The sequence below is a fragment of the Pyxicephalus adspersus genome, chromosome 6 (genome assembly GCF_032062135.1).
Source record: "Pyxicephalus adspersus chromosome 6, UCB_Pads_2.0, whole genome shotgun sequence".
NCBI classification, from domain to species: domain Eukaryota; kingdom Metazoa; phylum Chordata; class Amphibia; order Anura; family Pyxicephalidae; genus Pyxicephalus; species Pyxicephalus adspersus.
The window spans coordinates 104,183,535-104,200,455 of NC_092863.1; the positions used below are offsets into that span (position 1 = coordinate 104,183,535).

The window sequence follows — 16,921 nt, forward strand, 5'->3', positions numbered from 1 at the left end:
GGGGGGCGCCGGAGACAGAGCTGAGTAATGTGTAGGGTCGGCTCCAGAATCTGAGCGTTGGGTGCAGGGACACCACGGTTATGGACTGGGTGCTGAGAATAACAAAAATCACAAGTTTTTAGCTGTAATTAGTACTTTTTTAGTGATTGATATGGTATGGTGAAGCCAACCCTGCCTGAGAAGGAAGCAAATAGGAGACATTGGGCCGGATTTATGAAAGTTCTTCAAGGCCGGCTAGGATACACTTTCATCAGTGAAGCTGGGTGATCCAGTAAACCTGGCATGGATCTGGTCCAGGATTGAAAACATCTGCTAACAAATAGCACATGATTTCTAAGAAATCTGTTCCAGGATTCCGGGATCACCCAGCTTCACTGATGAAAGCCCCAATGTCAGATCTTAAAAAGCAAATCAGATTTGCTGCTGCATCTGTAATGATCAGATCTAAGAACAAACCAGAGATAGAATGCAACACTGTAATAATTGTACCATGGAATAGTAATTTGGTGAGCAGGAGATGACCTCCCATCATCCTGGGCTCCATAGGTGATTGGGTGAGCAGGAGGTGACCTCCCATCATCCTGGGCTCCATAGGTGATTGGGTGAGCAGGAGGTGACCTCCCATGGTCCATAGGTGATTGGGTGAGCAGGAGGTGACCTCTCATCATCCCTGGGTCCATAGGTGATTGGGTGAGCAGGAGGTGACCTCCCTGGGTCCATACATACAGTAGATCTGATCTACAGCTAGTTTTGTACTTTCTGAATGTAAAATGAAATAACATGAAATGAAATGTTATTGTTTTAGGAGATGTACAAAATATGTTTGCCTATTTTTTAGTTTGTACTCACACAAGTTTTTCACTTTCAATTTCCCTGCAGAGAAGGAGAGGCGACTTCGAGCAAACGACAGAGAGTTCAATTTAAAGTTTAAATATGCGGTAAGTCCCTTCTGTACAGTTCTGGATAATAATAATGAATCACCAAGGCTGATAAGCTGCAAGGCTTCCCGCTTCAAGACAATCACTTTCATCCGCTAGTAGACGGCATTTACTAACTGTTCTGTACAAGGCGGGCAGTGGTTGATGTTTTAAAACTTTTTTTCATCCATGTATTATCATATATAACTTATTAAATTCCTCTTTGTGTGTATTAAATATCTCTGCAGACCCCGATATATCAACATAAAAGTTGCATGGTATCTTTATCCATAAAGCCTGTATAGGGACCTGAGCTGTGGGAGGAGCTTAGTAGACCCATCCGGGAATGAGGGGGCGTGGACAAGACCAATCACCCTGCACCTGAGAATAGAGCAGCAGGAACTGGTCCTGCACAAATCTAAAAAAACAGGATTTTCCTTGCATGTGATTGGATGGCTAAAGTCAGCAGAGCCTAATATCATTTATATCAGCACAGTGAGATATCCATTGCACTTTGCTATGTGAACAGCCCAGGTTACATTGTAAATATTACAGCGATGTATAAAGCAGATCACTGGGCAGATTCCTGGCATAATCGAGGTTTAATGACAAAATTATCCAGAACACAGGACAAAAATTCCACTTGTGTGTTTCTTTACTAAAGGAGATGAACTGTTTAGATAATGAAATCCTAATGATGGACTAATTCTCTGCTCGGAATGTCTCTGGCTATCGTTATGATCGTTTCTTGGAGAGTCGGCCATTCCTGGAATTACTCGTGCCTACTTCCACAAATTATGTCAGTAGACCAGGGACCAAATCCATGGGGCCCTGAGGGACCCAGTTTATGCTTTATGCAACAAGAATCCAGATCTTTTACCTGCTATGCCGAAATCTACAGATATTTAGCGTACTTAAGGATTCCCATAAAACCAGAACTGTCTGCATGGCTCTTCTGCTCTGAGCTAATCAAATGAAAAAGAAATCAAACAATGCATAAAGTATCTCAACTTAAAAATATAATTAAAAAGTAGAAACAACTAGAAAAAAATACATTGACTGCAATATCAAAACACTGTCCCTTGCAGTACTTCTTTTCTACCACTAGATGTCCTTAGTCTTCAGGTGTCCGCAGAGTACCATGAAAGACTGAGGACACCCTGTGAGTGCAGGATGTCATGGACTGGTCCTTCATCAGCAATATTGTCTGAACCAATGAGGACTGCACACCACTGAAGACAATACAAAGAGGACCATGCATGTCAAATAAGTAATGGTGATAGCTAAATAGATAATTCAGCCAGTGTGCAGACCTGGGAACGTAGTACAGGGGGTGGGAACCCCACATAATGGGTTCAGCAGGTGTACAGACCCAACACAAACTATGAGAACACCTCTTAATGGGCACAGCGGGTGTACTGAGATCCCATCTATAGATTCCCCAGGAGACAGAAGAGACTGTTAGGGAGTTCAGTTCTTTGGCTTCCACATGAAATTTCCCTAGGAATAAAGCTAATGATTCCATTTTTATATTATTTCCTCCTTTCTCATCTATTTATACCAAGCGCTGTATTTCAGGGAGTGCTGGTTGGCTGGGAATATTTCTGAGCCGCTCCGTATTTTTGGACTGACCAGTAATATTAATGTACATTTATTTCTTACTTTTCATATTTGTTTTTCCCATCGTGCTGACACACGGTAGTCATTTGTGGTGAGAGCTGATTTGCCGGCTTCACACACAGCAATTTAACTTTTATTTTAGGAAAGTTGTTAGAAGTTTTCTTTGCTTGATTTGGATCAGAGGCTGAAAGCCAGCGGAAAATTCTGATATGGGAGAGATATGTGCTTACAAGCTGCCAGAACCCGGGGAAGTGCCAACCACCCCCTCTTCCTCCTTGATATGCGGCCACAATTGTTTTTTTTTTGGTATGTAATCTGTGGAACGCTTATCTAATAGGACATTGGTAAATTAATGATCGGACCAATTAGAAGATCTTTATTTGGACGGAAACAAGCCATGCTAATATATTTTGCTAAACTACCCAATCACTCCCACTGTGAGGATCAGTGGCGGATAAAACCAACAGTGGGTCCCCATGCAGAACAGATTTAGGATTCCTCCATTGAACTTCCTTGGGGTTCCTGTTGGGGGCACTGTTGGCTGAGGAGTATCTGGTGCATTTGGGCAGTGGCACACTTTGCACCCCCTATCCCCCCTCCCCTGATGTTTTCCTTTTCCAACAGGGAAACCAGCAAATAGATAACACATGATGTGTGCACCGGGCTACATGCACTGCAGTGTTGGCTTTCCTTATGGTGCCAAGGATGGACCATCTCTGCATTATTTGCATTACCACGGCTAATTGTAGAGCCTATTGGATGAGTGTGGGAAAGGGTGACAACTTTGGAGCACAGCAGAGACACAGACATAGCGTTGTCACCCTGCAACAGGAAATGCCTGTTCATAGCAAGGTCACCACTGATTATTTTAATAAAAGCTGAAGGTCTTTAAAAAATTCTGGTCTTGGTTCTGTAGGGTTTTACGTGTCTCATCCCACTTTATCTCATGCAGCTAAAGGTCGCATTTTATCGAATGATCCCACTGCTAATCCAATGATTAGTCCCAGAAAAGTCCCAGGAGATCTCACCTGCCCACCTCCTATTGGATGACAGCTTATCAATAACTGGAGGGTTTATGGCATTCTGTTCAAAGGGCAATTCCAACCAACATCTTAATGATGATTCATGGCAATAAAACTCACTATTTGTATCTTCCTCCTTAAAGTGAACCTGTCATCCAAGTTCAACTCAACTCTAAATTCGCTCATAATTTTCATTTTTACAGATTTCATATTGTGACAGCTGTGCACTTTGACAATTGGCCACTAGGTGGCAGAACGAGTCATTATTTTAATAGGAACTGAAAGAAGGAGTGTAGAGAGATTCGAACACTTTTCCAATTTCAGGCGAATTGACGGGGGAATCATTTATAAATAGAGCTCCTAGTGTGCAAATATTAGCATATGGGTGGTGATAAAACTGCTGCTAGCCTGGCACCTTCATTTATCATTTTCCCTAATAAGTCACATGTACGTCCTTATCTCATGGGTGCTGGTCCCTACCCTTCCCATTTACCTTCTAGCCCCCATCAAGCTGCTTCATCCATGCTTCATCTCCTAGCCGACTGGTGGTGAATCCAATTTGCTTCTTGGTTTATCGGACGTTAAACCATTCTATCTACCTTCTAATCAGTGCTAAAACCCCTCCATTCCCTGGTCCACCAATGCTGATACCCCTTAATTTCCTGGCCCCGTCCTGCTGTAGCTCATCCTCTTCCTCCCACCCTCCAACATCAAGCTGCTCCTTTATAATAATATAAAATAATGATAGATTTCCCCCACCTCATAGATTGTAAGCTCTTCAGGGCACGGTCCTCTCCTCCTGTGTCACTGGGAATATTGCAACCCCATAAGTAATGTACAGCGCTACATAATACCGGTATGTTGGTGTTATATACATCCTGTTTATTAATAATAATAGAAATTCATAAATACCTATTTGGCTACTGGAGCTTTTTCCACCACATCTTGATATGTATAGGATACAATTTCTAATATCACCTTGATCATTATATATTTGGAAAGAAGTAAAAAGAAGGCAATTTTACATTTTTATTTCATTTTTTTAATGTACAAGATCTATATTACTGTAATATATTACATCTATATAACATTTTCTTTAGTTCCACGGGTTCTGCTGAGGTTTGCTGAGTCTTTTATAAACTTTAAAAAGCGGAAGTGAATATTAGTGAAAAGTTGCAAAAACATGCAAGCTTAAACCAATGATGCTCCAGTGCAGTTTTTTAATCAGTGTTCCTCTAGAGGGCGCTAGGGGTTCCTTGGGCTATTTGTTACTCTTAGGTCAGTTTAGGTGACCCCAATGATCTTTTTGGCTATCTGTAAGGGTGACATTCTTCCCAATGGCCAGCAATGTAAGAGGAATTCTTCCTACTGATCACCACACTAATGTAATGTGAGCTGTGGATAATAATTATAGAAGGGGGCCCTGAGACCTGAAAGATATATTAGGGGCCCCCCATGTTATAAAGGTCCAGACAGGCTTCCATTAATGATTGACATGATTTGTATTGGAGCGGATGTGTCATGTGATGGTGAAATGTGGATACATTGTATCAGTGGTGTGAATGTTCCTGTATTTATTTACAAACAGAATGAAATCTTTACAATAATGATACAATGTTACAAAACAAAGATTTCACATATCAGAGAAATCCCTGCCAGGAGAATCCAGCTTAGCAGATCTGTGACCTTGACATGGAATGTTGGGCAACATTTTATCCTTGTGACATAACACTGAATTCTGATTGCAGTTTGGTAACTCAGTCAGTGAATATTTATTGGCACAAAGCCTTTTCATTGCAAAATTCCCGTTCATGGTAGACATTTTGATTTGACTTGTAAAGTCTATATAGCTGCTGAGTTAGCTGCAAACCCCCTGAATATTCAACTGCCACCGAATTGCTGAGGATGTCTGGGGTACCTATGAGTACATGACCCAAGTGAAAAAGAGTAAAATTACATCTTTTCTTGTTTTGGGTAAGTACAGACATTTTTTGGGCAAAGGGTGTTATGTACCCCTGTACTCGTTACTTGGAAGTGGGTATCAGAGGGACCTCCTATTCAAGGGGGCTTCCAGATTCCCATAAACTCCCTGCCTGCAGACCCCATAATTTTGGAGACAAGGCCCAATCCCCCTGCAATGGCTCCTCCAGCACTGAGGGCAGATGGGGATTTGATATGGACAGATTTTGACCTCTGCTTTTCTGGCCAATCAAGTTCTGTTCCTTATAAAAGGGTGCATTTTTTTTTTTGGTTGGGACAGTTATTTTTTTATGTACGGTATGTGTCACATTTACAAAAATATTTCTCATGACAAAATACAAAATCCTATTGTATCTGAAAGCCTATTTCTATTCTATTGAGGGGCATTGCAATAATAATTAACTCCTTGGTTGCTATAAAAATGCATTTTGTAACTGTTTCACTTGGGGCATGTTCCTATAACTCACCCTGCATCCCTGCTGATACAGATCAAAATTCAATTACAGATCACACTGGCAGGGGGATGAGCCATTGGCATGGCTGAAAAAAGGTGGCATTTGATTTTTTAGCAGTTTTTTATGGTGCAGATTGAAGCAGAATATGTAAAAGCATGACAATGCACAAATGATTCATTCAATCTTTATGGTGAATGTCAGAGTAACATTAATTTTTGTGTTTTACAGACCAATGCAATCAAGACCTCCAAATACAACATCTTCACCTTCCTCCCCCTCAACCTCTTCGAGCAATTCCAGAGGGTAGCCAATGCCTACTTCGTTTTCCTCCTCATCCTGCAGGTGAGACCCTAAAGCCAAATATGATTGGCTGTTCACACAGTATCTTACTACTTGCTATTTTGCCATTGGTTAATAGAGTTGGAAGTGGAAGGGTCTTGTCATATCATAGGTATGCTAAGGAGGATCACATGACCAGTATAAGCTCCTCCCTTTCAGCACATATCACATGATTGAGTGCCTTAGTTTTCTTCCACCCATTCAGCAGCATAAAAAGGTCTCTTGCTCACAGATGCATTCTCTTTATTCATATTACGATTTAAAGGTTTATATAGGGCTGACATATTCCGTAGTGCTGTACAAGAAGCATTGATATATATATATATATATATATATATATATAAAACACGACTGAAAGCTTAGAGCTGCCCTTTTGTCAGCTTGTCCCATTAAGCTCTGTAAACAACAGATGGTCAATGAAAAATCAAAAACAAAAATGAGAATTAAAAGGAATAAAACTATATACCTATGTATATACCTATGTAATATTTCAGATTAACCAAATGACAATAATAACATTTAAAAAAAAAAAAAAAAAAATTTATAAAACCCCTACACATTTCCTTTAAGGGTCTAATATGGTACAATAGTGATGATCGCCGCCTACAGGCTGGAAGTGGGTGCTGCATAGAGTCATTGTGTCTATGTTCTGTATAATAATTTAAATATGTGTGTTTTATCTCCAGCTCATTCCACAAGTCTCCTCCTTGTCCTGGTTTACTACGGTGGTCCCTCTGGTGCTGGTGCTGGCCGTGTCCGCTGTGAAAGATGCCACGGATGACTATGTAAGAGGCTCCATGTTGTGACGTTATTCTGCTGCCCTCTAGTGTTCAGTAAGAAATATTGAACACCTACCAGGGATGGATTTATACTTTGTGCTCCCCTAGGCCAGCTGGCTTGTGCTAGGTGGCCATCTGAGAAATCCAGCCCTGGCTTCTACACAGATTGAGTGAATAATCCAATACTTCCTATACTATATAACATTCCTAACACATATTCCTCATATATGATTGTGTGTTTGTTGCTGATTAACATTTCCTAATGTGCAGACTAGATTTATTTAATTCAGTCAGCATTATTCTTTGTGACCACACAGGATCTTATTTGAGATTTAGGTCTGCATGCACAAATGTTTTATTTTTATATTTTTTGATTTTCAGTATCGACATAAAAGTGACAATCAGGTGAATAATCGCACAGTGCAGGTACTCAGCAAAGGAGGGTAAGTGGCAGTGACCAATCTGTGCTGTATTATTATTAATATTAAACAGGATTTATATAGCGCCAACATATTACGCAGCACTGTACATTAAATAGGGAATGTATTGGGTTAACATTTGATTCTGCATCGAATATCCTAACACCTTATGTGTGTCTTCTGTTGTCCTCACTCTATGGAAGTGAGCTGCTTGGCTGTGAAGAATCGGGGGCACCAACCACAAACTTTACATTACTCTGCCCCTACCTGTCCCCAGAGACCACCAAACTCCTTGTACACGCTCTTATCATCTCTCGTCTGGACTACTGTAGTGTACCATGGAAATGATCCTGTTTCACCTAATTGGTCTGAAAATAATTATTAATTTACTGCAAATAATTTGTCTTTGCTTATACCAGCAATGTATAGTGGCAGGCAGAACAAATAAATACCCTTCCACTAGATCAGCGGTCACCAACCCTTTGTACCTCACAGATTGCTAAATTCATTGCACTAGCTGCACTAGTTGGAAGCAGGTAGCTTTTTAACCTGGTGCCAACCCGCCTACTAGATTGTAAGCTGTTCGGGGCAGGGTCCTCTCCTCCTGTATCACTGTCTGTCATTTGCAACCCATGTACAGCGCTGCATAATATGTTGGCGCTAAATAAATCCTGTTTAATAATAATATTAACATATGTGACATTTATTTGGTGCAGTGGGATTTTTCTGATGTAAAATTTGTGCTGTGACTCAAGAAACACTGACCTAGAGGAGGGCCCAATGTCATATTCTGTTTTGTGTTCCTCCTGCAGATTCACCAGTGAAAAATGGATGAAGGTCCAGGTGGGCGACATTATCAAATTAGAGAACAATAACTTTGTGACGGTAAGCTGCTCCTCTGTACCCTGTTATAGAATGACATTTAAGTGGACCTGTCTTTTAAGAAAAAAAAGAAGCTGAGCAGTTGTGCTGCAGTGCTCATGCGCTAAGAAAGAGAGTGCAGATTGGAGGAGAGCAGAGATGAGCGCATTTACTGTCCAATCACAACCTGGGGGAGGGACAAGACCTGTAAGCTGTAACATAGCTGCAACATAGTAACATCAGGTCTCCTTCCCTGCCATGCGGTCTGTGCTGTATGACTGTGCTGTGTGAACGGACAGAAATATCTTTTGGCGGATCTCGCATGTATTTTATCTGTGCATTTCATGACATATAATGTGATATTTAATATTCTGTACAGCATCTCAACGCATTCTTGTTTTCAGGCAGATCTGCTGTTACTGTCCAGCAGCGAACCCAACAGTCTGGTGTATATCGAGACCGCCGAGCTCGATGGGTAAGTGCCACTGAGCCATGTGCACCAAACAAATGAGCCTAATGTATGACAATGATATGATTCCTTACATGACAGTGATATGAATCCCGACATATGACAATATTATGATTTCTTACATATGACAATGATATGATTCCTGACATATGACAATGATATGATTCCTTACATATGACAATATTATGATTTCTTACATATGACAATATTATGATTTCTTACATATGACAATAATATGATTCCTGACATATGACAATGATATGATTCCTGACATATGACAATGATATGATTCCCTACATGACAATAATATGATTCCTGACATATGACAATGATATGATTTCTTAAATGACAAAGATATGATTCCTTTCATATGACAATGATATGACTCCTGACACGTGACGATATGATTTCATACATGACAATATTATGATTCCTTACATATAAGAATGATATGATTCTATACATAACAATGATATGATTCTATACATGACTGGATCCACCATATTTGAATGCTTGTAGGAATGATCATGGATCATGCACAATTTTCCGATGATAATTTGGGAAATCTTAAATCTGTATAAGCTGTCATTGTCCCCGTTGCCTTCTCATCTCCTGCCTATTGAAAGTTGTCACCAGGACAAAAAGAAATAAGGAAACATTATTTGTAGGAATCAAAGAAACAGCAGAAAAAGTACAAGATTTGAAAATATTTTCACAAATTTTCACCAAAATTTTACCCAAATTTTTTCATAAAATGTATGAATCTTCAACAAATTTGATTCACACATTTTCTAATTAAATCCAATCTATAAAAAGTGTAAAATTTGGGTAAATATTGGGTGAGGACATTTATGAAAAGACCCTTAGGACTCTGTGGGAACATACCCATATGGCTAACATATGTTGTGCTAAGTTGACCCGTTCATTTTAGATTGGCCTTAGCATTTTCCACCACAATGCACAGTAGTGTGTTAGCATGCATTTGCGGTGCACTGAAAGTTGTGTTAGCTGCAGCTGCATTGGTGTGGTGTGACCCCTCTATAACGTATCCAAAATGAAAAAATGCAATTTGCATTATTGACTGTGATCACAGATTGATGATTCAGGGGCCCCGGGCCCTCACATTTAAGCTTCTCACATCATGTACTTTATTTCAGGGAAACCAACCTGAAGGTGAAGCAGGCGCTGACCATAACAGCGGACATGGGGGAAGACCTGAACCAGTTGTCCCGGTTTGATGGTATGGTGCATACTCAAAGCTCATATTTGGAATAAATGTTTTTATTTTACTTTAAACCTCAGAAAAAAAAAATATCACCTTCTCTGTAGGCGAAGTAGCATGCGAGGCTCCCAATAACCGCCTGGACACTTTCACCGGAACATTGACTTTTCAGGGTGAAAAATATGCTCTGGACAATGGCAAGATCCTGCTACGTGGCTGCACCCTCAGAAACACAGAGTGGTGCTTCGGCATGGTCATCTTTGCAGGTTAGAAGGGTTGTGATAGTAACAGGTCCTCTTTATTGCTAGAAGGGTTATAGGATAACCATTATGTATATTATGAGTTCTTTTTACATTGGGGTTTTATCATTTTGCAGGACCGGACACCAAGCTGATGCAAAACAGTGGCCGGACCACCCTGAAGAGAACCAGTATAGACCGTCTTATGAATATTCTGGTGCTATGGGTAGGTGTCATGGCCACAGAATCACGGGAAGAGGGACTTTTTCTCCACCAAACGACCCAAGGAATAGTATTGAAATCAAGATCCTTCAACACAACTTTTTTATTTCTTGGCAGATCTTTGTCTTCTTGGCGGTTATGTGCATCATCTTGGCCATAGGCAATGGGATTTGGGAATCCAAGCAAGGCTATTACTTCCAGGTGTATCTCCCATGGCCGGAAGGCGTTGACAATGCAGCATTCTCAGGGTTCCTCATGTTCTGGTCCTATGTCATTATCCTCAATACAGTGGTGCCCATCTCACTCTACGTAAGGTAAGATTGGTGATGGGAATTGGTTGGTGTGGTGGCTCATACAAGGCTATAGGGCTGGAGGCAATTCCCTACTTTACCCCCTGGCAGGTGCTTGGGATCACCAAAGGAGCAGAATCTATGTGACTCCTGGTCTTCACCAGAGCATCTCACACGGGGTAATGGGGCAGTAAACCTAGCAGCCACAGGGCTACTCTGCTGCAGAGATGTCACCAGCTCCCATGTTCTCCCCACCAGGCATGAGCAGAATCGGACAGCTTTGGTGTAGGGACAGCCAGCTAGCGGGTTCAAGGTTGGGGCAGAAAACTGATGACGGGGTGGTTGACAGGTTGAGTTCAGGGCAATTCAGAATTAAGGGCAAGACAGTCCAAGGTCAGGGCAAGCAGCAAGCAAGTATCAAGGTCAAGACAATCAGGGGTCAGTGTAGTGGAAGGAGTGAAAGCAGACAGGCTGAGGACAAACAGGGTGGTCAACACGCCAACTTCGGGGTGGGTAGCTGGCAAGAATCAAAGGCAAGACAGGGCAAGCAACAGGCGAGAACGGCCAGAGGTCAGGACAGGTGCAGGCATTAATCAAAGTAAGGGACAAGCTGAGGTCAAGAGACAAGGTCAAGCCAAGGTCAGCATCTGAGAAGTCCATCAGGCAGAAAATGACTGGGCACATAGCAAGTAACATGTTCAGAATCCAGCAACCTGCACCTAGAAATTGGGAGGCCTAAATCGCCCTTGCAAGTGAAGAATGAGCACATGTGTGTGCACATTCGTTCATGCGCGTAGCTGTGCACAGTCAGCAATGTACGCATGCGCATAGGGCTCCGAGTGTGCATAACGTCTTGTACAATCGGTATTAGTTTTATGAGGAGCAACTGTCCGGCACCCCGCAGGCAAGCAGGGGGACAAGCAAGTCCAACCGTAACACCTTCTGGGTTGACTCCATTATCAAGATGGGGGCAAGGTAATGGGTGCTCATTGGTCTCATTCATAGCTTAAGATGATTTTAGCCACTGAGATCTTACCAAAGCATGGAGATCAGTTATATGTGGACTTGGATAAACACACAAAATGACATTTTATTGGTCACATTGACTATAAATCCAAATCTTTCTTGCCGCAGTGTTGAGATCATTCGGCTGGGGAACAGCTACTACATCAACTGGGACCGGAAGATGTATTACCCCAAGAAAGATACCCCGGCGGAGGCCAGAACCACCACCCTCAATGAGGAGCTGGGGCAGATCAAATACATCTTCTCTGACAAGACCGGAACTCTCACCCAGAACATCATGACCTTCAACAAGTGTTCCATCAATGGCAATTCCTATGGTGAGTGGGATCATAAAGCTATGGAGGTATAAGATGAAGGTTTATTGTAACTGAAATGACAACTTTAATTTATTATGATAGGTTGACTCTATGGGGCTCTATTTATTAATTATTCTCTAATTCGCTAATAAAATTGGTTTCTTTCCTATTGTGACAGCTGTGCACTTTTGATGATTGGCCACTAGGTGGCAGAACGAGTCATTGTTTTATTAGGAGACCTGTAGAAAAATATGGACATAGAATTCACCAGCAGCGAATTTCAGAGAATTTAGCTGGGGGAATAATTTACGAATAGAGCCCAAGGTATGGAAGCTGTGTGCTGTAAGATAACGAGATGGAGGAGGGTGGAAAATATGTTACTGAGTAGCTTTATGTTTGCTTTACCATTTTAGATTGTACATATACCCAGATGTCCTCAATTTTTATTTAGTCATTTTAAAAATCCTCATTCTAAAATTTTTTTAAGAATGTAAATTTTTTTGTTTAATATTAACTATATATATACCAACTAATATCAACTTTAAAAAAAATAGTTTACCCTTAATATTGCAAATGGTATTCATAAGAGATACAAATCTGCAATCAAGTTGTCTTCTTTTCATACTTCAAACCCCCCTGAAAGCGTTTTAATAATATTTATAAATAAATAGATCGTTAAAATATTTTTGGTTCTCTGGGCCAGCATTGTTTATATTTTAGTGAAATATTTCCCAAGCCTCATTACTATACTTGGATGTGCACCGTGTGACTCATAGAAGAAGATTACATGACAAGAAGTACCAGTCTATCTAAAAATTGAATACTTTTTAGTGTTTGGCAGATTTTGGAGATTTGTATTTCTTGAAGTCTCTGTATTGGATCTTCATACATGCTGTGTGCACGATAAGGGGTTCTTACTATCCCGGTGCTGGGGTCCTGGGCCTGCAAACTTGCTGTGCCCATTATGAGGGATTCTCACTATGCCGCACTAGTTTCCCAGATTCCCACCATCTCTGTGCTGAGCTCCCAGGTCTGTACACCACTAGTCTCCATTATGAGGAGTTCGGATCATCCCTTTGCTTAGTTCCCAGTAGGGATGAAAGAGCAAGATTTTTAAACTCGATCTCGTAGCGAATTTGGCCATTCTAAGTTACCGAAATTGTAAGCGAGAATGGTTGGTGTAAATTCGACAATCGTGATCAAATTTTCCTTTTAAAAGAAAATTTTCTAAAAAAAAAAGTCCCACAGGCTGTGCCATGGCTGCATTCATTTATCAGCTCAGTGTGCGATCCCCAGCACTAGAAGTTTAATAGAATGTTCCTGTTCCCACTTACATACAAATTCAACTTAAGAACAGTCCCTATCTCGTATGTAACCTGGGGACTACCTTTACTAGACATAGCAGGTATGCAGATCTGGGAACTAGGGAACCGATTTCGCAGACCCATCGGAAGTTCCAGGAAATCATTCCTCCTGTGTGCGATTCCCGGGCACTAAAGGTTAATTTACCTCTAGTGCCCGGGCATCACACATAGGAGGATTCCCGGGGCTGCACCAATTGAAGAAGCTCTGGGAATCCTCCTGTAATGATTTCCTGGAACATCTGATGGGTCAGCGAAATCGGTTCCCTAGTTCCCAGATTTGCAAACCTGCTGTGTCTATTACAGGTAGTCCCTGGGTTAAATACGAGATAGGGACTGTTCTTAAGTTGAATTTGTATGTAAGTCGGAACAGGTACCTTTTTTTAATAAATGCAATTAGGACAAATGTCTGTCTCAACATATTATTAGGCAGCATGGTGTCCGTTACTGTATAAAATCCTCACTGTGAGTTAATCACAAACAAAGCAAAAAAAAAAAAACATCTTTATGGAGACTAGACATACATTATCTTCTGGAGCAAGCTGTGCTTTGATATGCAAAAAGAAACAACTGCAGAATTTGTCTTGGTCATTAAAGAGTTACAAGAGCTTGCAGAAAGAGCTCACCCCCTAAGATCACCTACAACCTCAGCTATGTTTAGCAAAAGATTTCTTCTGCAAGTCATGCAAACCGCCCCCTCCCCCTTAAAGCCTCCTTCCTTCACACAGCAAGCAGGGAAGCCCTTTTCATATCTATATGTTGGATGACCTTAAATCGGGGACTACCTGCATAAGGTCAGCACACTTACAGTGCCTAATATGAGGGGTTTCTGCCATCCCTGCACTGTTCGTAGGTTTGCACACCTGCCATGCCCATTATGAGGGGTTTCTGCCATCCCTGGGCTAGACCTGTGTACCTGCTGCACCTATTATGGCTTCCTATTATCTCTGCCCTAAGTTCTTGGGTCTGCATACACACTGTGCCCTTTATGAAGGACTCCATTCTGTGATGGGTTCCTAGGTCTGTACATTCGCTGTGCACATTATCCTTGGTTTGTATACCTGCTGTGTTCATTATCCCACCGTCCCTGGAGCTGCACACCTGCTGTGCCCATTATTAGGACTTGCCACTAAACAAAGGTGTCGCCCATCCCAGCTACCTACACCACCACCATGGATTCTCCATATTGATAATGGAATAGATGAACAATGTATTATTGATAAATAATGATGAGGAATTTCTTGCTGTGTTTGTTCTGCTCTGCAGGTGATGTGTTCGACTATGCTGGAAATAGGCTGGAGATAAACGAGGTAAGCTGGTACACATTACAGAATCCTATGGATCAAACTCTATGGGCTCAATTTATATTTTATTCCCCTGTCAATTCACCTGCTGACAGGTGGTCTACAATTCTCATTTCAGTTCCTATTAAAACAATGACTCGTTCTGCCACCTAGTGGCCAAACCCAAAAGTGCACAGCTGTCACAATAGGAAATGTTACTTGTATACAGAAAATGAATGAGTGAATTGACAGGGGAATAATTTATTCACAGATCCCAAGGTGAACATTTAAATATAATATAGATTTATATGGTTTCCTTTCTGGCATTTTATTTTGCCCAATGAAGTCTTGAGATGTATATAGCCCTACCCTATAGCAGACTTAAGCTTTTCGAGGCAGGGTCCTCTCCTCCTCCTGTGTCACTGTCTGTATCTGTCTGTCTTTTGCAACCCCTATTTAATGTACAGGGCTGCGTAATATGTTGGTGCTATATAAATCCTGTTTATTAATATTAATATTAATAATAATAACATGGAATATCCAGACTCAATGACACCATACAATCTCCAGCACCAGAACCTTACCAATAAATACCAATGTCTATCACTAAGAGCTCCATTTATTAATTGTGCCCCCCAGTCTATTCATCTGAAATTTGCTGGTAATGAATTTGATGGTTGTATTTTTCTCCTATTAAAACCATGACACCTTCTGCCACCTAGCGGACAATCGTCAAAAGTGCACAGCTGTTACATTAGGAAATTAATAGGAACGAAATCAACTTTATCAATGAATGGAAAGGGGAAAATTTGTATGTAGAGCACAAGAACTCTGAACTGGCAATAGTTTCATAATCCTAATATATAAAATTTATATCACTTTTTCTATTGAAACACCCACACTGGTAAAAACCTCCGCCAAATTTCACTTGGACACCCCAGCGAAGAAACTGATATTTTTCACTGTATGAAAATGGGATTCAGTAAGGAATCACAGAACTATTTGCAAACCCTGCTACATACAAACCACAGCCTTCTAACTCCGGCTTGGACATCATTCTGGTGAATCCCAAATTTTGCATTTTTTTCCTATAGAAAAGAATATTGTTTCTACAGTATTATTATTCCAATAAACAATTGCTATGTGTAGGTAGAATCATGTGTGAATATTAAGTAAATTGATCTCATTGATACATTGTTTCTTTTTCCCAGTACACAGAAAAGGTGGATTTTTCCTACAATCCTCTGGCCGACCCCAAGTTTGCTTTCCATGATCACCGATTGGTTCAGTCGGTGAAGATTGAGGACCCAGCTACTCATGAGTTCTTCCGGCTGCTGGCGCTGTGCCACACGGCAATGTCTGAGGAGAAGAAGCCGGGTAATGATACTATGTGGACAATGTCACTTACACTGAGCACAGATGGAGTCTTGTACAGGCGCTCAATATTTGATTAATATTAATGTTTGCAATCTCTGTTTGCATCTCCTGTACAATGTCTGCAGTCTCTGTTGGTGTACCAGGCTCAGTCTCCGGACGAGGGAGCCCTGGTGACAGCTGCCAGGAACTTTGGCTTTGTGTTTCGCTCTCGGACCCCGGAGACCATCACTGTGGTAGAGTTGGGCAAGACCAAGGTTTACGATTTGCTGGCTATTTTGGACTTTAATAATGAGAGGAAAAGAATGTCTGTGATTGGTGAGTGATGGGATTACCATGATAATGAGGAACAAAATCATGGCTGGGTGATGACTACTACATTGGCAGTCTGGGAAACCTGGCCATGATTTGGTTCTCTATTCTTCTGTTTTTTTTCTCTGTACTATGCTATTACAATTATGTTTCTATTTGCAGTATTTATCAGTATCAGGGTTTGTATTATTTTTCCAAATTATATATTATATTTGATGTTGTGTTGCTAAATCTCTATTTCCTTCTGGCAGTGCGGAGCCCAGAGGGGCGTCTGACCCTTTACTGCAAAGGAGCTGACACCATCGTCTACGAACTCCTCGACCGCTCAAGTGAAGACTTAAAAGAAGTGACCACTGACCATCTGAATGTAAGTCCACCAAAATTCCGTCTGTGCTGAGTTCCAAGCTTTGTCCAGCTGCCGTGCCCATGTTTAGG

At 41.2% G+C, this 16,921-nt stretch overlaps 1 protein-coding gene across 1 annotated transcript in view; it reads left to right on the forward strand.

Annotated features, from left to right (window-relative positions):
- Nucleotides 1-16,921, forward strand: part of LOC140332313 (phospholipid-transporting ATPase ID-like) — a 47,890-nt gene that overhangs the window by 19,402 nt on the left and 11,567 nt on the right. Inside the window, 15 exon segments of the mRNA XM_072413572.1 lie at nucleotides 880-938; nucleotides 6,223-6,336; nucleotides 7,020-7,118; nucleotides 7,494-7,555; nucleotides 8,344-8,416; nucleotides 8,797-8,867; nucleotides 10,019-10,101; nucleotides 10,191-10,349; nucleotides 10,460-10,548; nucleotides 10,662-10,858; nucleotides 11,969-12,177; nucleotides 14,784-14,827; nucleotides 16,012-16,181; nucleotides 16,308-16,492; nucleotides 16,738-16,853. Of these exon segments, the coding sequence (XP_072269673.1) occupies nucleotides 880-938; nucleotides 6,223-6,336; nucleotides 7,020-7,118; nucleotides 7,494-7,555; nucleotides 8,344-8,416; nucleotides 8,797-8,867; nucleotides 10,019-10,101; nucleotides 10,191-10,349; nucleotides 10,460-10,548; nucleotides 10,662-10,858; nucleotides 11,969-12,177; nucleotides 14,784-14,827; nucleotides 16,012-16,181; nucleotides 16,308-16,492; nucleotides 16,738-16,853 (1,730 nt within the window).